General features: G+C 39.0%; 1 protein-coding gene across 6 annotated transcripts in view; it reads right to left on the reverse strand.

Annotated features, from left to right (window-relative positions):
- The window catches only part of DCAF6 (DDB1 and CUL4 associated factor 6), a 138499-nt gene that overhangs the window by 105291 nt on the left and 9215 nt on the right, over positions 1-23993 (reverse strand). For all 6 annotated transcript variants that reach the window (XM_045983486.1, XM_045983487.1, XM_045983489.1 and 3 more), the window contains exons 2-3: positions 15105-15166; positions 846-938 (exon numbers count right to left, since the gene is read on the reverse strand). In XM_045983486.1, the coding sequence (XP_045839442.1) occupies positions 846-938; positions 15105-15166 (155 nt within the window). The remainder of the gene's footprint in view (positions 1-845; positions 939-15104; positions 15167-23993) is intronic.

A 23993-nucleotide genomic window follows, 5' to 3' on the forward strand; every position in this document is an offset into this window, starting at 1 on the left:
TTGGGTAGAGATACCTTAAAAGACCTAGTAACTGCAGATCTAACACAAGCAGGATTTGAAAATATCAAGTTTCCCTCTGCTAAGTCAGGACAATTAAGTAACGCTATCCCTGAAATAAAATTATGACCTGTCTTTTAATCAAGGGTATCTTCAATATGAATCTCATTCAGGTTAAAGGACTACAACAATTATCTAAAAATCTTAACTTTTTACATGTGGAAAAATAAGAAATATGTGAATAATTTATTGCTACTACAAAAAGATTGCTACTATTAAATAACAGTTTGGTCTGCCAATCTATCAAGTTCTCAGATACAAAAATAGGTGTATAGTTTCTCCATATACAGAGAAGAAGAGCCAATAAAAATCAGAACATAATTCTAATTACATAATCCTAAAACCTAAATGATTATGCCAGCTTAAGGTATTAGGTATCATGAATCATTTCACTAAAACCTAGATACTGTTTTTGTAAACTGAATAAACAATGTTCCTGAAACCACTTAGCTGAAGAGTAGATTTTGTGAGCATGAAGGAAAAAAACAATCACGCTGACTTTTTTCCTCTTAGGAATTGGATTACTGAGATAATGATACTTTTGGCAATTTTACCTACATGAATAAAATGAAGCATATTTAAATTTGCTAGAATCAAAAGCTAGGTGAAATCTGTTTTCTTAAGAAGATTAAGGGGTAGGCATGATTTAACTTCCAAATTACATAACTACCTTGAGCAAAATAAGGATATTCTATTACAAATGCCCATCCCACAATTATCTACAATTTCTTAATTTCTAGCTTCTTAATTTTTCTCATTAAATTACAGATTTTTAAAAGCCACTTTACCTTTCTGCTGTAAGGATTACTAATTACTAACTTGGTGTCATCTGAACCAGATAAAATGTATTCTCCAGTCTCATTCCAACAGATTGTATTAACCTAAAAAGAAAGCAAAGAATAAATTTAAGTAAACTGGACATATCAACAAGTATGATATCTTTCAATTAACTGATGATTCAAAATTTATATCACTAATAAAATTGTGTCTATCTTAAGGAGTAGTTACCAGTTAACCTATAGAAAATACATACTGTCATTTAGCAAACACAGTATTCTATAAACTCACAATGAAATGTCTGAATTGTTAAGTTTCATTGTTTAAATTTACTTTAATTAATTCATTTTATACCCAGAGACACAAAAAACAAGGCCATCTGAAAAAAAAAAATTTTTTTTTAAAAGATCTCACTACAAAGCTATAGTAATCACGGCTATATGGTATTGTCATGATCTTTTTTTTTTTTTTTTTTTTTAAAGATTTTATTTATTTATTCAACAGACAGAGATCACAAGTAGGCAGAGAGGCAGGCAGAGAGAGAGAGGAGGAAGCAGGCTGTCCGCAGAGCAGAGAGCCCAATGCGGGGCTCGATCCCAGAACCCTGGGATCATGACCTGAGCCGAAGGCAGAGGCCCCAACCCACTGAGCCACCCAGGCGCCCCATGTCATGATCTTAGACATATAAATCAATGGAACAGAACTGAGAGTCCAGAAGTAAACATTTATGTTCAAGTAATTTTTGACAAGGGATCCAAGACCTTTCAATGGAGAAAGAGTATTTTTTGAACAAATCGTGCTGGGACAACTGGACATACCCAAGAAAAGGAGACTATATACAAAAATGAACTGAAAATGATCAAAAATCTAAACCTAACTGCCCAAACTATAAGACTCTTACAAGGAAACATAGGTATCAATCTTTAGGTTTACAATAAAAAAAAAAAAAGAAGAAGAAAATAGTAAGAGTTGGCTAGGGTGTCAAAAAATTGGAACCCTAACACAGTGCTGATAGGAATGCAAAACTGTGTCCATACTTAGACAGTTTGGCACTTCCTCAAAAAATGAAACAGTAAGCCCATGACTCAGCATTTCCACAATAAGGGATATATCCAAGAGAACTAAACACAGGTATCAAACAAAAACCTGTACACAAAAACCCAGAGCTGCATTATTCCTAAGAGCTAAAAGTGAAAGCAATCCCAACATTTATCAGCTAAAGTATGGATAAACAAAATGTGACTATCCATTTGCTCATAACAAAACATCCATAAAATGAAGTATTATTCAGCCACAAAATGAAATCATGATACATCCTGCAACATGTAAATACTTTGAAGACATTATGCTGAGTCAATGAAGCCAGTCTGAAAGGCCATATATTCTATGATTCCGTGTATTTTAAAAGTCTAGACTAGGCGTATCTGCAGAGACAGAAGGTAGATTAGTGACGGCCAACAGCTTGGTAGAGGGGGAATGGGAGTGAATGATAACTGGTATGGACTTTTTTTTCAGATGGTGAAAATATACTGGAACTAGACAATGGTGATGACTGTACAACTTTATGAATACACTAAAAAAAAAAACAAAACACTGAACCGCATACTCAAAATGGGTAGATTTTGTGATAAAGGAACTGTATCTCAATTTAAAAAAAAAAAGACTTCCACTTTTAGTCAAGGCAGATTTACTGTCACATCTGAAACAACTACAAAACAGAATACAGTCTTTTTTTCCCTTACATTGTATCTGTTTATTCTTTCAGAGAACACAAGTATGCGTGCACAGGAGCAGATGTGGCAGAGGGAAAGGGAGAAGACATTATCTCAAGCAGATTCTGTGCCTGACATGCAGCTCAATCTTACAACCCCAAGATCATGACCTGAGCCAAAATCAAGAGTCGACGGTTAATCTACTGAGCCCTAAATATTTTTCAGTACACAAAAAATATTTACAAATATAGAAAATATTTATGGGCCATAAAACAAATGGCAGTATTTTTAAAAGATTTCAAATACAGAATATGTTCTCTGACCAAAATGGAATTAAGTGAAAATCATTAACAGAAAGAAATATTTGGAAACTACAAAATAACAAGATATCCAAAAAAGAAATTACCCAATAAATTAGGAAGTATTTTGAAATGAATGAAAATGAAAGCACAACATAACCCAATTAATGGTTGCAGCTCAGTCTGAACTTGGAGGGAAACTTATAGCACTAAAATACCTATATTAAAAAAGATAAAAAAGTCTCTTCCAATAAAAAAATTATAAAAATAAATGAAACCCAAAGTCAGAAGAAGATTGGAAATAATGAATATCAGATCAGAAACCAAGAAACAACAGAAAACAGAAAAACAGGGGAAAAAAATACACACACAAAAACACTAGAAGCTAGTTCTCTGACAAGACAAATACAATTAATGAACATGTAGCCTGACTAATCAAGAAAAAAAAAGGGGATGGGGGAAATATACCACCAAAATGAGGAATGAGGATAACATTAATCACTAATTACATGTTCTACAATACTTGAACAGTAACGGTTAACCTTATGCCAATAATTCAACAATGTAGATAAAACTGACAAAATCCCTGAAACACACATGCTAAACAAAATTTACTCAATACTTAGTCTATTTTTATTAAGGGATTGCAGTTAGAATTTTCCACAAAGAAAACCAGGCCCAGGTGGCTTTACGGGTGAATTCTGCCAAAACATTTTTTTTTTTTTTTAATAAATAATGAGAATTCTGCACTATAGCTTCAGAAATTTAGAGACAATATAAATACCAGAACTAACAAGTGAGTTTGGGAAGTTTGTGAGATACAGATGAACATATAAAATTACACAGGACAGAGAATTAAAACCACCACACGGTTTCACCAGATATCTACTAAAATGACTAAACGTTTTTTACACTTGATCTTTAGCCAAATGGCAGAGAAGGGATCTCTAAACGTTTTAAAAAAATTATTACATCAGATCTAAGGGGAGAAACAAACAACAAAAACAGCAGCAGCAGACTTTAATACCCCATTTCCAACACTGGGTAAATCACATAGACAGGAAATTAGTAAGGAAATATTAGAACTGAACCATACTATAGAGCATATACAGAACAGTCCATCGTCCAGGAGCAGACAGACATTCCCCAAGTGCACGCTGAACATTCTCCAGGGTAAATCATGAGAAATCACAAAACAAGTATTAGCAAATTTTAAAAGAATTACATCATACTGAGTATCTTTCTGACTACAATGGTATAAGAACATAAAGTAAGAGCAGGAAAACTGGAAATTTCACCAACATGTAGAAATTAAATAACATACTCTTGGACAATCTGTGGGTCCAAGAATAAAAAAAAATTGAAATAAATGAAAATAGAAATAAAACATATGGGATGCAGCAAAAGCAGTTATAAGCAGGAATTTTACAGCAAGAAATGCCTACACTAAGAAAAAAGAAAGGTCACAGATAAGCAAAAGAACTTAACACTTTAATGAAAGAGAAACTCAGGCCAAAATTAGCAAAAGAAAGGAGACAACAAAGATCAGAGCAGAAATAAATGAAAAAGAGTAGGAAAACAGAAAAGATCAATGAAACTAAAAGCTAGTTTTTTGAAAAAATAAACAAGATTGATAAACCTTTAGGGAAAAAAAGACACAAATAAATAAAAATTATAAATGAAAGAGCAGATATTACCACTGATACCACAGAAATGCAAGAGTGTAAGAGAATACACTGAACAGTTATACACCAATAAATTAGACAACCTACTAGAATCATATAACCTACCAAGACTAAATCACACACAAAAAATAAAAATCTATTCAGGCCAAAAACAAGTAATTTTTTTGTTTGTTTCGGGAAACTGAATCCATAATCAAAACCCATTGAAAAACAACCCAAAAAATTAGTCACCAGCTCTTTACACTCTCTCAGAGATCAAACAGCAGTGGAAACTCATGGGTGACGCTGGCATTTGGATAGTTACCCTCTCATACATCCATTTTCTGTTCCTCTTCCTATACAAATGGAGAGCAGGCAGGCTTCTTTTTTCGGCTTCAGGGGCTTTAACTATTTACCAAACATTTGAAGAAGAATAAACAGCAATCCTTCTCAAAATCTCCAAAAAACTGAAGAGGAGGGTACATGCCCAAACTCATTTTCTGAGGCAAGCATTACCCTGATACCAGAGCCAGGTAAGATATTACAAGAAAAGAAAACTACATGCCAATATTCCTGATGAATACAGATGTAAACATCCTTAAAACACTAGCACACTGAATTCAACAGCACACTAAAAGGATCATACACCATAATCAAGTGGAATGTATCCCTGATACAAGGATGATTCAGTATACACAAATCAGTAAATGTGACAGTCCACTTTAATATAATGAACGATAAAAATTACACGATATCTCTATCTATGCAGAAAAGGCATGTGATGAAATTCAACATCTTTCATGATAAAAACTCTCAACAAACTGCAAACCTTTCTCACCATAATAGAGGTCGGATATGACAAGCCCACAGCTGACATCATACTCAGTGGTGAACAGCTGAAAGCTTTTCCTCTAATATCAGGAACAAGAAAAGGTTAACAACTCTCATTACTCTTATGTAACACAGTATTAGATCCTGTGCAGAACAATTAGGCAAGAAAAAGATAAAAAACATCCAAACTGGAAATGACAAAGTAAAACTAAAACTGTCTCTTTACGCAGATGACATGATCTTACCTATAGAACACCCTGAAGACACCACCGACAACGGCTAGCACTAATAAACGAATTTAGTCGTGTCAAGATACAGAACCAACAAACAAGTGTCCGTTGATGTCATGTCTACATACTGGCAATAAACTATCTGATGCTGAGGTACAATTGCATCTATAACAATAAAATACTTAAGTTTAACCGAAGAGGTGAGAGATCTGTACACCGAGACCTACACACTATTGATGAAAGACAATGAAGAAGACACATGTAAATAGATAAGCCAAGTTCATGTACTGGAAGGCTTACTATTATTAAAATGTTCACACTACACAAAGCCATCTATGGACTTAAGGCAATCCCTTATTTTTTCACAAAAATAGAAAAAAAAAAAAACCCTAAACTCTATATGGAACCACAGAAGACCCCAAATAGCCAAAGAAATGTTGAGAAAGAAAAATCTGAAGGCATCATCCCTCCTGAGTTCAACTATATTACAAAGTTACAGTAATCAAAACAGTCCAGTACTGGCATAAAAACAGACACACAGACCAATGGGACAGAATACAGAACCCAGAAAGTAACCCAAACATCTATGGTCTATTAATTTACAACAAAGGAGCCAAGAACACTCAATGGGGAAAACACAATCTTTTCAATAAGTGGTGTGGGAAAACTGGATGTTCACAAGCAAAATAAGACAAAATTGAAATGGATAGAATACTTAAACACAAGACCTGAAACTGTAAAACTCTAGAAGAAACAGAGTAAAAAACTCTTTGACCTTGGTCTTAGTAGTGCTTTTTTTTTTTTTAAGTTTTTTTTTTTTTAAATTTATTTGACAGACAGAGATCACAAGTAGGCAGAGAGGCAGGCAGAGAGAGAGGGGGAAGCAGGCTCCCTGCTGAGTAGAGAGCCCGATTTGGGGCTCCATCCAGGATCCCGGGATCATGACCTGAGCCGAAGGCAGAGGCTTTAACCCACTGAGTCACCCAGGAGCCCCTTAGCAGAGATTTTTTTTTTTTTTTTTTTTTTTTTTGGGACACCAAAAGCGCAAACAACAAAAGCAAAAATCAAATTTGGAAACTTTGGCAGAGCACAGAAACCAGTAAGATGAAGAGGAAACCTACAGAATGGAAGAAAATACATGCAAACCATTTATTTGATAAGGGATTAATATACCGAATCTATGAAGAGCTCATACAACACCGTAACAACAACAAAAAAACCCCACAAATAATCAGATTTAAAAATGAGCAAAAGACCTACATCAACATTTTCCAAAACTATACACAGCCAAAAAATAGATGAAAGGTGCTCACTATCACTCATGAGAAGGGAAATGCAAATCAGAACTATAGTGGAATATCACTTCCCACCTACGAGAATGGTACCATCAAAACAGACACGACCAGGGGCGCCTGGGTGGCTCAGTGGGTTAAGCCGCTGCCTTCGGCTCAGGTCATGATCTCAGGGTCCTGGGATCGAGTCCCACATCAGGCTCTCTGCTCAGCGGAGAGCCTGCTTCCCTTCCTCTCTCTCTGCCTGCCTCTCTTGTGATCTCTGTCTGTCAAATAAATAAATAAAATCTTTAAAAAACAACAACAACAACAACAAAAAAACAAAACCAGACACGACCAGAGAACAGGTGCTGGGGAGGATGTGGGGAAAGGCGAGCATCTGTGCACTCTGGTGGGGTGTAAACTGGTGCAGCCACTGTGGAAAACAGTCCAGAGGTATCTCAAAAACTTCAGCATGAAACTATCATATGCTCCAGCAATCCTATTCTGGGTGTGTAACTGAAAGAAATGAAATTGTTATCTTGAAGAAATACCCGTAACTCCCATATGCACCGCAGTATCTTTCACGACACCCAAGACGTGGAAAGAACCTAAGTGTTTCTCTATGAAGCAATGGACAAAGGAAATGTGGTATATATATGAGATGGAATATTAGTCATATAAAAGAAGGAAATCCTGTCATTTGCACCAATATGGATAAACCCTTAGGGCCAGACAAGAATGACAAACTGTCTGATATCCCTTACACGTGGAATCTAAAAATACCCATGGGCAGAAACAGGCACAGACCGGCTGGTGGCTGCCAGCAGCTGGGAGATGAGCTGCTGCTGTCAAACCACGAACTCCAGCTACAAGGTGAGTTCTGAGGCTCCAACGGGGATCCATCCATGTGACTGTGTACATGTGCAGACGAATGAATTCTGGGGCTGTAATGCGCAGCATGGCTGGTGCTTACACTGAACACTACGCTGTACACTCGAAAGATGCTAAAATGTTCTCACCACTACCACCGCAGAACAGTAACGTAATGAGGGATGTCTGTGTCAACTAACCCTACTGCAATCGTTTCACCACATGTATGTGTACAAGTCATCACACGGTACACCTTCAACTGACACAACGCTATAGGTAAATAAATCTCAAGGAAGATGGAAGAAAACAAAAAGTTATCTAAAAAACCGTAACAAGTAGTTGTACCTATTATAATGGGAGCAGAAAGGAATGGGAGAGAGAGAAACAGTGGAAGAGTGGAAGAGTGGAAGCCACTTTTTATATACTTTAAAAAATAATTTTTTATACAATGAGAAAGTACTACCTATTTTTAAAATTAAATGCAAGATAAAAATAAGGACAACATGTTTTAAAAATAGTGTGAAGGCAGAAAAAAATATGGTTAAGATTGCAAGTTTACTTTCCACTCATCCTTAGAAAAATATTTTGAGAATATACTCCGTAAAATCTGAAAGTAAATTTAAAAAATAAGAAGACACAGAATCCACAGCTTGCAAAAACTTGAGAATATCAGAAAGGCAATTGTCCATTATGGGAGAATCCATCTGAAATTAATACTAGAAAACTCTCCTTTGGGTGAGGAGAAAGACGTGACCTTAGATCTTTAAAGAAAGACACGAAATCTAACACACACTCCGCCCCCTCAGTCCAACGAGGCGCTTCTCCTGACACTAGACAAAGTAATTTCTAAAGTTATTTTTTGGCCCACTGTTCTGGGGCAGGTGTATAGACTATGAACAAATAAATAAATGTGTTTGTATAATTATGACGTCAGACAGTGACATGCACTGGGAAGGAGAAAAAAACGGAAGAAAAAAGATACTCATCAGGATGGGGAGCTATCTGACTCGGGTGGTCCGGGAAAGCTCCTGTGGTAGGTAATAGGGCGAGCGAAATGAAATGCGGAGGCAAGCTTTACAAGTATGTGGGGTGAGAGAGTCTGAGTAGAAGACATAAAATACCTAAGGCAAAACTGTACTTGGTGTATTTAAGGAACAGCAAAGAAATGCGTGTGACTGGAACAAGTAAGTGTAACAGCAAACACAGTAAGGGATGAAACGGGAGAAGAAGGCAAGTGCCAAATCATAGGGCTGGAAGCAATAAGGTCTTTGGGTTTACTGTAAGTAAGCTGAAAACCCACTGGTCGGTTTTGAGCCACTGAGTATTATGAACAGGTGACGCATCACATAGTTTTCTTTTTAATTTTCTTTCTATCCTCTTATTAAGAAGAGTTTAACAAAAATTAAGAAGGACTTATAAGCACTGTTCACGAAAAATTTTGACTTTTGCAGTCCATAGACAAATTACAGAAGATGACCAGGATGACCGAATAAAGGGTACATGTAACTGACTTGAACATATAAAAGTGTCCGAGCTGATGGAGGTGTGAAACAGAGATAAAAAGGGGCTCCGAGCTGGCTCAGTCAGTAGAGCACACAATTTCAGGGTTGTGTGCTCCAGCCTCACACTGGGTAGAGAGATTAGTTAAAAATAAAATCTTCAAGACATTTTGGGGTGTGTGTGTGTGTGTGTGTGTGTGTGTGTGTGTGTGTGTGTGTTTTAAAGATTTTATTTACTGGTGCCTTAAAGATTTTATTTACTGGTGCCTGGGTGGCTCAGTGGGTTAAGCCTCTGCCTTCAGTTCAGGTCACGATCTCAGGGTCCTGGGATTGAGCCCCGCATCGGGCTCTCTGCTCAGTGGGAGCCTGCTTCCCTCCCCACCACCCCGCCTGCCTCTCTGCCTACTTGTGATCTTTCTCTCTGTTGAATAAATAAACAAAATCTTAAAAAAAAAAAAAAGATTTTGTTTATTTATTTGAGAGAGAGAGAATGAGAGAGGGAGAGCATGAGAGGGGAGAAGTCAGAGGGAGAAGCAGACTCCCCGCTGAGCAGGGAGCCCAATGCAGGACTTCGTCCTGGGACTCCAGGATCATGACCTGAGCTGAAGGCAGTTGCTTAAACCAGCTGAACCACTTGGCGCCCCTAAAAAAAAAAACTTAAAAAAAAAAAAGGTGGAAGGGAGGATGAAAGAATTAAATGTCTCTCTTACAGAATGAAGGTTCAGAAGGCATTGTCTCTAAATGGCAGAGAGACAAAAGGATGTTTTTGTATATTCTTTAAAATTCAAGTGACCAGTGCAGAGACTAAGAACAGTAATGTAAAAATTCTAAGAAGCCTACATTTAAGAAAGTAGGAGTTATATAAGTAGGTTAAATCTTCCTCAATCACAGCAGGAACTCAATAGACAATGTTCGAAGTTGCGAAATTAAAAAAGACCAAAAGAAAGAATTTTACACAGATTTCAACAAAGAGGGAAGGATAGCCAATGGAAAAAAAAGCAGTCTCTTCAACAAATGCTGTTGGGAAACCTGGACAGCCATACTTCTCCAAAGTATGAAAAACTGGACCATTTTCTTACACTATACACAAAAATAGACTCAAAATGGATGAAAGACCTATATGTGAGACAGGAATCCATCCAAATCCTAGAAAACACGGGCAGCAGCTTCTCTGACCTCAGCCACAGCAACTTCTTGCTAGACATGTCTCCAGAGGCAAGGGAAACAAAGGCAAAAATGAACTATTGAGACTTCATCAAGATAAAAAGCTTTTGCACAGCAAAGGAAAACAGTCAACAAAACCAAAAGACAACCAAAAGAATGGGAAAAGATATTTGCAAATATATTTTCAGATAAAGGGCTAGTATCCAAAAATCTACAAAGGACTTCACCAAACTCAACACCCAAAAAACAAATAATCCAATCAAGAAATGGGCAGAAGACAGGAACAGACATTTCTCCAAAGACATCCAGATGGCCAACAGACACATGAAAAAATGCTCAACATCATTCAGCATCAGGGAAATACAAGTCAAAACCACAATGAGACACCACCTCACACCAGTCAGAATGGCTAAAATTATGAAGTCAAGAAATGACAGATGTTGGCGAGGATGTGGAGAAAGGGAAACCATCTTACGCTGTTAGTGGGAATGCAAGCTCATGTAGCCATTCTGGAAACCTGTATGGAGGTTCCTCAAAAAGTTGAAAATAGAGTTACCCTACGACCCAGCAATTGCACTACTTGGTAGTTTACCCCCAAAGATACAAATGTAGTGATCCGAAGGGGCCCCTGCACCCCATTTATAGCAGCAATGTCCACAATAACCAAAGTATAGAAAGATGTCCATCGAGAGATGAATGGATAAAGAAGATGTGGTAAGCATGCGCGCGCACAATGGAATATTACACAGCCATGAGAAAATGAAATCTTGCCATTTCCAATGATGTAAATGCAACTAGAGGATATTATGCTAAGCGAAATAAGTCAATCAAAGAAAGACAATTATCTTACGATCTCACTCATACGTGGAATTTAAGAAACAGTATAATAGGGGAAGGGAGGGAAAAATAAGATGAAACCAGAGAGGGAGACAAACAACAAGAGACTCTTAAGCACAGGCAACAAACTGAAAGTTGCTGGAGGGGAGAGGGCTGGAGGGATAGGGTAGCTGAGTGACAGACATTAAGAAGGGCATGTGATGTAACGAGCACTAGGTTTTATATAAGACTGGAGGACAACAGACCTGTACCTCTGAAACCACTAGTACATTATATGTGAATTAACTTAAATTTTTAAATGTTTAAAACAAACAAAAAAGAATATTATACAGAGATGTGAAAAATATCAGAAGATCTGAAATAAAAATAGATGAAAAGAGGTTGTTTTTGGAGAGTAAGAAAAGAATAGGGAGAATGGGACACTTCTATTACTTTTTGTTATGATCCATTTTTAATCATATGCATATATTATTTTGACCCACTGCCCCCAAAAATGTTTTTCATTTTAAAATATATAATGGCACCTGGGTGGTTCAGTTGGTTAAGCGTCTGACTCTTGATTTCAACTAAGGTCCTGATTGCAGGGTGGTGAGTTCAAGGCCCATATTAGGGTAATTATAGGCTAGGCATGGAGCCTACATAAAAACATAATTCTAATAAAATTAAAAATATATACCTAAACTGTATTTACAGCATAATTATAATTCCATAATTGTGGACAGGAAAAAGATAAGTTTGGTGGACAGGACTATAGATACTTTTTCCCTCCTCACTTAAATGTTGGGTTCCTCAGAGTAAGGGTCAAGACCGTTATCACTGTAATTTCTCTTTTTTCTGTAATTCTTTCTTTGTAATTCCTTTTCTAGTCTCATGCTTTCATAGGCAGCTATAGCAGTATTTTCCAAAGTATGACCCATGGATAACCTAGATCAAAATCATCTCAAGTGTTTGTTAGACTACAGATTTCTTTGGCCTTACATCTCAGAGTTTTGCATTTCTTTGTTTTAGTATCTCAGTATCTTTGGTATCTTTACAAAATACCAGTTTAGAAGCATAGTGTTAAAAAAAAGTATAGTGTTAAGATAACCTCCTATAATGAAAAAGGGTATGAAACAGGGTATTCTCAGAGAACAGGAATAATATGCATTCATGAACGTAAATGAATACAATGATTTTCACTAATTGCTGGCCCCTACTTGTCTAATGAGTCTTGGAGGTATCAAAAAAAACAGGCCAGCAAACTCAGACCATAGGGCTTGAGATCAAGACAGTTTTCAATCTTTCTGCTTTTGTCAACCATACTGTAAGTCTGGTTGGAAAAAGGAGGAATATAAAATAGGAGGAACACAGTATAATACAAAAAGGAGGAAATAATATAAAAGGAGTAATATGACCTGATTTATGTGCATAATCTAGGATCTGTGTGTTGAATGAGTTTGTAGTATTATGAGAAGACCAAGTAAGAGGATACTGCAGTGGTCCAGGCAGGGGAAGATAGCTTAAATTAGGTGGTAGCATAAAAACAGAAAGAAATGGGATAATTTCAGATATATTCTGGAGGTAGAATTTATTTATGGATAGACTAGATGTAGAAGTCGAGGGAAAAAGAGTAATCACGGGTAACTTGAAATTTCTCAACTGGATGAATGGCGGTGCTATTTACCGAAATGTCGAAGGTTATAGATTTAGGGGAGAAAATCAAGTCTTTGTTTTAGCCACCTTAATCTTTTTTTTTTAATTTAAATTCAATTAATTAACATATAGTATTTGTTTCAGGAGTCTAGGTCTGTGATTCACCGGTCCTATATATATAATAGGTAGTGCTCATTACAACACACACCCCCTCAATGTCCCTTGTGTCCTACACCCCCTCCCTTCCAGCAACTTTTTGGCTATTGTAGCCACCTGAATCTTATGGTCAATCTTACCATTACTAAAAGTAGAACAAATATTGTGTGCCTCTTTTTTTTTTTTTAAGATTTTATTTATTTATTTGACAGACAGATCACAAGTAGACAGAGAGGCAGGTAGGTGGGGGGGGGGGAGAGCAGGCTCCCCGCTGAGCAGAGAGCCCAATGTGGGGCTCGATCCCAGGACCCTGATATCATGACCTGGGCCGAAGGCAAAGCCTTAACCCACTGAGCCACCCAGGCGCCCCCACTGTGCGCCTCTTTATTCAACATAATATGAAGCATATAGTATCACCCTATAAATATTCCCACTCCAGAAGTTGTACCTGAGTCTAATCAAACCTCTAGGAATCACTTCCACTTACAGGAAATACAAAGCATAAAAAACAAGTTAAATGACAACACAGAAACCAAATCAGTCTCTAGAGTGTAGGACAGTCCACAGGAAAACTGACTGATATTCTGTAACAAGGCAATGGCAGCAATGAAAAAAAAAAAAGGAAGGCTGCTCTAGCTCAACCGTGATTTAAGAGGCATGGCAATTAAGGAACGGACTTTGCCTGGATCCTCTTTTGAACAACTATAAAAAGACATTTTAAACACTGAGGGAAATTTGATTATGGACTGTGTATCAGATGATACCAAAAATATACTGTCAATCTTGTTAAATTACATAATGGCATTTTAGTTACATAAGAAAATGTCCATTGCTTTTAGGCTACATATAGAAGTGAAATGACATAGTATCTGGGATTTGCACTGAAATACTTCACCAAGGGAAAAAAAGAAAAATGAAATGGAAAGCGTGTTACAATCTTGGTAACTGCTAAATCCACCTGATAAGTATATGAGAAGCATGTCTGAAATTTTCCTAACAGAAATTAAATGGAAAAGGATTCTGTTTTGGCCCTGCTAAATTCAGGATGCCAATCAGACATTCAGCTGGGAACGTTAAGCAGAGGGCTGGAAACATGCACCTGGAGTTCTGGGAAAAAATGAGGAGACGGAAGGCGTGTTTTTCCAGCCGTGGGACAGGAGAGCATATCCTAGAAAAGGGAAGTGAAAACAGGCTGGAGGAGCCAGGACCAAGTCTAGATACATCCAACAAAGGTCAAGAAGTGGAGGAGTCCACCAAGAAGACAGAGAAGATGCAGCGAGTCAGTGAGATACAGAGAGAACCAAGAGAGTGTGGTGGTAACAGAAACCAAGAGAAAAAACATTCCAAAAACGAACGTGTTCAATTAATGTCTAAGTTCCCTAAGAAGCAGCCACGAGTAATCACTAGTGACCTCCACGAAAGCAGTTATTAGTAGACTGAAAGAGATGCAAGCCTTTTTTTTTCTTGGAAGCCTTTTAATAATAATAGAAAATTCATCTCTGCTTTAAAAAAAAAAAAATCTCATCTATTTTTCTAAATTCAAAAATATACTTCTTTAGGGTTTTTTTTTTTAAGATTTTATTTATTTGGGCGCCTGGGTGGCTCAGTGGGTTAAAGCCTCTGCCTTGGGCTCAGGTCATGGTCCCGGGGTCCTGCTCGCATCCAGCTCTCTGCTTAGCAGGGAGCCTGCTTCCTCCTCTCTCTGCCTGCTTCTCTGCCTACTTGTGATCTCTGTCTGTCAAATGAATAAATAAAATTTTAAAAAAGAAAAAAGATTTTACTTATTTATTGGACAGACAGAGATCACAAGCAGGCAGAGTGGCAGGCAGAGAGAGGGGAGGAATCAGGCTCCCAGCTGAGCAGAGAGCCTGCTGTGGGGCTCGATCCCAGGACCCTGGGATCATGACCTGAGTGGAAGGCAGAGGCTTAACCCACTGAGCCACCCAAGCACCCCTATTTCTTTATTTTTAATGTAAAACTTTATTCTCCTTATATCTGATTACAGTTAGACATCACCTCTTCTGGGAGGATGGGGCATTTCATCAAATATTTGAGCACTTGGTATTAAAGTCTTTCGTAGTTGAGAATTAGTCATTACTTACACAGCCATCATGCACATTCAGGGTTGCTTCAAGTTTCAGTCTTTGGATAAATTCTCTTCTTCCTGTTTAAAAAGAAAGAACTAAGTGAATCATAAGTCATTTTTGTTTGTGAAAGTGTGACAATGAAATGAAGAGCCCAGGATCCAGCATGAGGAAACTCTTCATTTCTACTCCTCCACTTACAGGCTGAGTAATGCTGGGGGAGACGGACCTACTCGGCCCTCATTTCTTTATTAGGTAGTTGTCACCTCCCTCGTGTAGTTACTTGCTTGTAAGGATTAAGACATTCAAGGACAGTGTCTGGACCACAGCAATCATTCAAACATTTCCTTCATTCAACCATTCATTCAACAAATATATTGAAAACTCACTCTACTCAGGTGGTGCTCTAGGAGTTAGGCGCACAGTGGTGAAGTAAACAGATAAAGATCCCTGCACTCTAATGGGCTTTCTGAGACAGTAGCCAACACGTCACCCGGTCACAGTATTGTATAGAAAAATAAAGCAGAGAAAGAGGCTAAGGAAGGCCTGGAGGTAGGGGACAGGGTTTTGAATCTTAAACAGGCTGGCAAACAGTGTTTTATAAGATATCACCTATTTTTGAGCACATCTCAATTTCAGATATGTTGAAGTATTCTAAAGTTCATCTTACAATGATGAAAAATGGCAGCAAAGTATAAAATAAAATCGGCCTAAATGTCCATCAGTAGCAGAACAATACTGCAAAAATAGAACAAATCCCTTTCAAAAAGAGAAGTATGTTTCCCTTTAAAAAATGAATCATCTTTACCAAAGAAGAACCAAAAAGCTTCATGTTTATTCAGAAGCTGTAATGAAAAGAAGCTGAATATATGACAAAGAACGATAATTAGCTAAGTAATCAGGCTGATGAGATCTCAAATAAAATTAAATTTGACTATGCTCTCTGTATCCTGTCACAAGGGACAGATTTTTCTATTTATTATGTTTTCTTGCCACTCCACATAAAGATCACGATCTTCTTGAAGCCAAATTGTTTTCCTTCTTTCTCCTTGCTTATAACTGGTAAGCTGGCTAGGTAAAGGATGAACATGTGGGTTACAGAATTTTTTTCCTCTTTGTATGTGGAGGAATGCTCTATGGTTCCTGAACATATTGGAATAAAACCACCAACAAAAATTCAGTGTTTTCAGGGCGCCTGGGTGGCTCAGTCAGTTAAGCATCTCCCTTTGGCTCAAGTCATGATCCTAGGGTCCTGGGATTGAGTTCGGCATCAGGCTCCCTTTTCGGTGGGGAGTCGGCTTCTCCCTGACTACCCCTCCCCCTGCTCGTGCTCTCTCTCTTGCAGGCTCTCTCTCAAATAAATAAAATCTTAAAAAAAAAAAAAAAAAAAAAAGGAAATTCACTATTTTCATGAACTGGTTGTACTTTATATAATTAACTTTTCAAATCTGATTTTCAGCTTTAAAAAGATGCTAACTGTAGTAAACAGATAACATTACATTCCCCCCCCCTTGGCCAACAACAGCAGGCTTGGCAATCCTACTGAGTTATAATTAAGAGTTAAGAAACAGTACTCAAATTAACAACGTGACAGTAATTAAAATTCATTAAAGTTCTTAAAAAAAAGCAGCATAAAAATTTTTTTTCCAAATTTTTAAAATCTATGTTTGAAAACAGGGCTCTGGCCATCTCTGTGTAGAGAAAATGGTGGTGGGACACAAGAACAGAAGACCAAGTGAATTCTTCTAGCAGGAACTCTTACACATGAAACCTGCACCTAAAAACACGCACTGAGACATGACAGTTACATAACAGCTTCTGAACGATATTCCTACATGTGACTTTGGAGATCAAAATGACTGTTGTCTACATACCCCATTAAGTGTGCTTCTAGAACAAACTAGTGTAAACCTCATCTACCCTTTTAGTAACTAAATGCACTACCAAAAAACAGGAGCTCACAACCTCCATAAAGAACTATAAGTTTACTACAGTCAAATAATCTTCAACAAAGTGGGAAAGAATGTCCAGTGGAAAAAGACAGTCTCTTCAACAAATGGTGCTGGGAAACTTGGGCAGCCACATGCAGAAGAATGAAACTGGACCATTTCCTTACACCACACATGAAAATAGACTCAAAATGGATGAAAGACCTATATGTGAGACAGGAATCCATTCAAATCCCAGAAAACACGGGCAGCAGCTTCTTTGACCTCAGCCACAGCCACTTCTTGTTCAACGTCTCCAGAGGCAAGGGAAGCAAGGGCAAAAATGAATACTGGGACTTCATCAAGATAAAAAGCTTTTGCACAGCAAAGGAAACGGTCAACAAAACCAAAAGACAACCAAAAGAATGGGAAAAGATATTTGCAAGTATCAAATAAAGGGCTAGTATCCAAAATCTAAAAAGAATTTATAAAACTCAACACCCAGAACACAATCCAATAAGAAATGAGCAGAAGACAGGAACAGACATTTCTCCAAAGATCGCATTCAGGTGGCCAACAGACACATGAAAAAATGTTCTACATCACTCGGCATCAGGGAAATACAAGTCAAAACCACAATGAGACACCACCTCACACTAGGCAGAATGGCTAAAATTAACAAGTCAGGAAACGAAAGTTAAAATAAAAATAAACTCATACCTGTTACTAAGAACTGTTAAGTCTAGATACTGATAAGCTAAGTACTTGGCCACAATCTCATGAATGCCGACAGAAGACACAAGACTCCTAAGTTAGGCACACAGGACTTTTCTACTGAAGCAGCGTAAGCTTCAGGTTCACATCGGTTCATTGTCCCCCAATTCCCACAGGGCAATGGGGTGCAGCCTGGGTGAATACTACACGTGCAGTGGGTTTGAATCACAGCTGGGGAACTCTGAACCCAAATTTTATAAAGTATCAAGCAAACCTGCCTGACCTGTGTCCCAAAGAGTGACAGTATCTTTATTATACTGGATAATAAATCAATCTGCCCTCTGCTTCGGCGGGAGATATTATAACTTCCGAAGTTGCTCCCTCCATGTAAATCACTAAAAAGACAGTCCAGAGCAAAGTGGCCAGTGCCTCTGCTCACAAATGTGCATAAATGCGAGAGTCCTGGAGCACCGTCTCTCAACACTTACACACTTGTTACGGACGGATCTAGTTACACCTGTGGTTTCCTACTCTCAAGTCTTTCTTGCAACCCATGCTGTCTCTCATAACTCTATCACTGCTTTGACCTTCTATTCTATCTTAACAGACTCTAAGTTCAATGAAAAGGGAAACACTCTTTTGTTCACCCAAGTATTCTACGTGTTTAGAACAGTGCGAGGACAAAGTGAGCATTTGATAGCCATTTGCTGAGTCAGTGAAGTACTCACTCTGTTCCATAATGTGTTTTCCCTCAGTAATACAGGGTGAGCATCCTTCAAGGACAGCACAGAGCTACGCTCATTTCTAAGAGCGGTGTAACGGATTAAACGGCTGTGTAACTTATTCACGTATCTATCTCCCTTTCCATCAGCTTCCACCAAGAACTCACAACACTGAAAACAGGGCAGGAGACAAGAGTCCCTGTTTGGTAGGACACAGGAATGAAACTCCACTCACCTTTCAGGGGAAATAAAAGCCTTAAGCCACGAGGGAAACCCCAGCTAGAAATAGCCTCGGCAAATGCCTACTACCTCTAAGAGAGGAAGGAAACCCTCACTCTTACTTCGGGCAAAGGCAACTGCCCCGAGGAAGGGATAAAAGCTTATATTCCCTATCCTTGAGGGAAAGGCAGGAAACCTCCTCCCATCTGATAAATAATTAACATTAAGCGTGGGGGCACTGAAATGTGTCAACTCACACCGAACCATGTTCCCAGAATTCCTTCCCCGAGTATTTCTCCTCAGGATGCATCACCAGTCATTTTTGCACAAGACTGTGGGGGGCCGTAAGGTAGCGGCCATACTGACTTTTACCTTCAGAAGGCTGGAGCAAAGCTCGAGCTGCTTATACAAGTGTGGTGTCTTATCTGCTGACTCACCTTCCTGGAATGAGCGACAACTAGGCCTACGAGTGTCCCAATTCCCCATGAATCCTCCTTTGACTTCTTAATACACAGAGGAAATTGTGTGTTTTGCTCTGTGACAAAAGATGCTAGCTTCCCCTACAGAACAACCCCGCGGAACACCGGTAAGTTTGGAGGCAGTGAGAACTAACATAGATCCTATCCCTTCATGAGTTCAAGTTTGTCCTTCCCACCCCTAATTTACAACCATCTTCCCTTCCCAATTGTCTGTCCAAAGGATGTCAAGCCCCAGCATCAGACACTTAGAAAATAACTTTGCAAAGACAGTTTAATGAGTTCCCACGATAATATAAGACCAAGTATCAGGAACATATCTTTGTACGTATGTATGCGTATCCTCTAATGATTCTGCCTCTTGGATTGAGCCCATTCATAAACGCTCAGCGAACTAGGAATAGAGAGATACTTTCTCAATCTGATAAAAAGTGCCTATAAAAGAACCTACACTGTCTGGTATATTTAATGGTGAAAAACTGAACTTTCTAGTTAACATGAGGAATAATACAAGGACGCCCAATCTCACCACTATCATTAAACATAGCGCAGTCATATATCCAAGATACGGAAGGTTTGGTTCCACACCACAATAAAGCACCCATCACAATAAAGTGCATCAAATGAACTTTTCCGTTCCCCAGTGCACACAGAAGTTAGGTCTACATCGTACTGCAGTCTGTTGAGCATGCAAAGCACACTGCTTACATGCCTGATCTAATTAAACGATATTTTACTAAAAATGCTGTCATCTATACGTTCAGCAAGTCCTAATCTTTTTGCTGCTGGAGGGCCCCGCCTCAGTGCTGAGGGCTGCTGAGTCACCAGGGTGGCGGCTGCTGAATACCGGGGTGGCTGGGCAACAACTTAGAAGACAGTGAAGTTTCCTACAATTGGCTCTTCCTCTCACAAACAATTTCTCTGTAGCATGAGACACTATTTTGTTACAGCATTTTACCCATAAGGAATCATTTTTCAAAACTGTAGTCAATCCTTTCAAACCCTCCTGCTGCTTGATCAACTAAGCTTATGTAATATCCTGAATCCTTTGTCGTCATTTCAACAGTCCTCCAGGAGGAGATTCCATCTCAAGAAACACTTTCTTTGCTCATCCATACGAATCAACTCATCTGTTTAATTTTGATCTTGAGATGGCGGCAGTTCAGTCCCATCTTCAGGCTCCAAATCTCATGCTGTTTCTACCACATCCGCAGTTACTTGCTCCACTGATGTCTTGAACCACTCAAAGTCCTTGATCAGAATCAGTTTCTGCCAAACTCCTGTTAACGACGGTATTTTGACCTCTTCCCGTCAATCAAAAATGTTCTTAATCACATCTAGAACAGGAAATCCATTCTAGGTTTTCAATTTACTTTGACCAGATCCATCAGAGGAATCACAATCTATGGCAGCTATGGCCTTACAAAATTTAATTCTTCAACAGTAAGACATGAAGGTTGAAATGAATCCTTGGTCTAGGGGCTATAGAATGGATGTCGTATTAGCAGGTGAAAAAACACAGTAATTTTTTTAAAGATTTTATTTATTTGACAGATAGAGATCACAAGCAGGCAGAGAGGCAGACAGAGAGAGGGGAGGAATCAGGCTCCCTGCTGAGCAGAGAGCCTGATGTGGGGCTCGATCCCAGGACCCTGAGACCATGACCTGAGTGGAGGCTTAACCCACTGAGCTACCCAGATGCCCCCAAAACAACAGTAATCTTGATGTAAATCTCCACCAGAGATCTTGGATGACCAGGTACATTGTCCTGAGCAGAAATATTTTGAAAGGAACCTTTTTCCCGAGCAGAGGTCCCAACAGTGGACTTAAAACACTCAGTAGACCATGCTGTGAACGGGTGTGCCGTCATCCAGGCGTGCCGTTCTATTTACAGACACAGACACAGTAAATGTAACATAATTCTTAGGGCCCCAGGATTTTCATTTTTCTAAACCATCTTTTTTTTTTCTTAAGTTTTATTATTTATTTGACAGAGAGAGCAGAGGCAAGGTGGGGGACAGAGGGAAAGGGAGAAGCAGACTCCCTGCTGAGCAGAGACCCCCAATGCGGGGCTCCATCCCAGGACTCCTGGGATCATGACCTGAGCCGAAGGCAGATGCTTAAACAACTGTGCCAGCCAGGCACCCCAGGCCCTAGGATTTTCAAAATGGTAAATGAGCACTGGCTTCAACTTAAAGTCACCAGCTGCATCAGCCCCTAACGAGAGAGTTAGACGGTCTTTTGAAGCCTTAAAGCCACCAGGTACTGACTTCTCTTTAACTATGAAAGTCCTGGATGGCATCTTCTTCTTCTTCTTCTTCTTCTTTTTTTAAAGATTTTATTTATTTATTTGACAGACAGAGATCACAAGTAGGCAGAGGTAGGCAGAGAGAGAAGACGAAGCAGGCTCCCCACTGAGCAGAGAGCCCGATATGGGACTCAATCCCAGGACCCTGAGACCATGACCTGAGCCGAAGGCAGAGGCTTAACCCACTGAGCCACGCAGGCGGCCCTGGATGGCATCTTTCACAGAATGCTCCTTCACCTGCACTGACAGTCTGCTATTTACTGCAGCCACCTTCAGTACCCAACTTGCGAGGACTTCCCGAGAACACGCTGCAATTTCTCCGTCAGCACTTGCTCTATCACCCTGCACCTGTACGTTACGGAGACGGTGTCTTTCCTTCAACTTCATGAATGAACCTCTGCTAGCTTCAAACCCTTCTTTTTCAGGTTTCTCACCTCCCTCAGACTTCATACAGTTGCAGAGAGAGTTAGGGCCTTGCTCTGCATTAGGCTTTGGCGTAAGGGAATGTTGTGGCTAGTTTGAATTTCTCTCCCGACTACTAAAACTTTCTCCGTAACGGCAACAAGACTGTTTCACTTTCCTATCAGTCAGTCACGTGCTTACTGGAGTAGCATTTCTAATTCCCTTCAAGAGCCTTCTTCTGCGTTCACAACGTGGCCACCCTTCAGCCCACCGGTTTTCAACATGCCTTCCTCACCAAGCTTCACCTTTTAAGTTTTTATTTATTTGACAGAGAGACACAGCAAGAGAGGGAACACAAGCAGGGGGAGTGGGAGAAGGAGAAGCAGGCTTCCCCCGAGCAGGGAGCCTGACATGGGACTCAATCTCAGGACCCCAGGATCATGATCCAAGCTGAAGGCGGACGTCCGAAGACTGAGCCACCCAGGCGCCCTAAGCTTAATCATCTCTAGCTTTTAATTTAAAGTGAGAGATATACGACTCTTTCTTCCACTTGAAAGGAACATGGTAGAGTTACTAATTGGCCTGACTTCAATATTTTTGTGTCTCAGGGAATAGGAAGACCCCAAAAGAGGGAGACATGGGGAACAGGTTGTCAGTGGAGCAGACAGAACACACACAACATTCATCAATTAAGTCTACTGTCTTATATGGGCACAGTTTGTGGGGCCCCAAAACAATGACAATAGTAACACCAAAGATTACTCACTGCAGATCACAACAATTATTATAAAAATGAAAAAGTCTGAAATATTGTGAGAATTACTAAAATGTGACACAGAGACACAAAGGGAACAAATGGTATTAGAAAACCAGTGTTTGACACAGGGTTGCCACAAACTTTCAATCTGTAAAAAAATGCAGTATCTGCAAAGTGCAATAAAACAAAACAAAGTGCAAATAAAACAAGTCTTAGCTAATGTGATAATGCAAGAAAAATAAAAAAAGAAAAGACATACAGATTGGAGAGGAAGAAATAAAACAGTTCCTATTGGAAGATGACATTTTTTTTTCCTATGTAAGAATCCCCAAGAATATACCCAAAAACCCCTCCTACAACTATAAGTGAATTCAGCAGGGTCAGAAGACACAAGCTCATAGCATAGACGAAACTGCGTTTTTACATACTAACAACAAACGTTGGAAGTTGAACTTAAAACACAAAACCACCTGTGGGGCGCCTGGGTGGCTCAATCGGTTACGCTTTCAACTCTTGATTTTGGCTCAGGTCATGATCTCAGGGTTGTGAGACTGAGCCCCACATTGGGCTCCACACTGGACAGGGAGCCTGATGAAGATTCTCTCACTCTCCCTTTGTCCCTCCCCATCCATGCCTTAAAAAAACAAACAAACAAACAAAAACCCATCATTTGTAATTGCGCCAAAGAAAATTAAATATTTAAACATAAATGTTTATGTTGAAGATCTATATCCTGATCATTACAAAATCCTGATGGAAAGATACCAACAACCTGAACTAACAGAGTGTACCATATTTATGGATCAGAAGACTGAACACAATGAAAGATGTTCGCTCTCCTCTAACTGATATATAAATCCAATGCAATTCTTATCAAAATCTCAGCAAGGTAATTTGGGGATACGGACAAGTCTATCTTACAATGTATACGGAAAGACACAAGACACAGAATAGCTAAGACAATTTTGAAAAAGACAAACTAAGGGGGGAATGATCACTCAACCTGATGTTAAAACTTACTATATAGCTACAGTAAGTAAGAGAGTGTGGTATTTACAAAGGGAATGGAGAACACAGAATTAGATCCACACAAAAACACCCAACGGAACTTTAATGAAGGTGCAGAAGCAATTCGATGGAGGAAATGTGGTCTTTCCCTTCCAGAGCAAGTGGCACCCGCGGACTCAGCAGTGCGCTTCAAGCTAACCCGCACATCATACGAAAACTAACACAAAATGGACCCCGACTGAAATACCATTAAAGGGTGAAAACCTAGGAGACAATCTTTAGGACCTAGGGGTAGGTTAAGAGTTCTCAGACCTGATACCAAACACATAATCCATAAAAGCAACAACTGGTAAATTGGACTACACTGAAGTTA

This window comes from Meles meles, chromosome 17, assembly GCF_922984935.1.
Source record: "Meles meles chromosome 17, mMelMel3.1 paternal haplotype, whole genome shotgun sequence".
NCBI classification, from domain to species: domain Eukaryota; kingdom Metazoa; phylum Chordata; class Mammalia; order Carnivora; family Mustelidae; genus Meles; species Meles meles.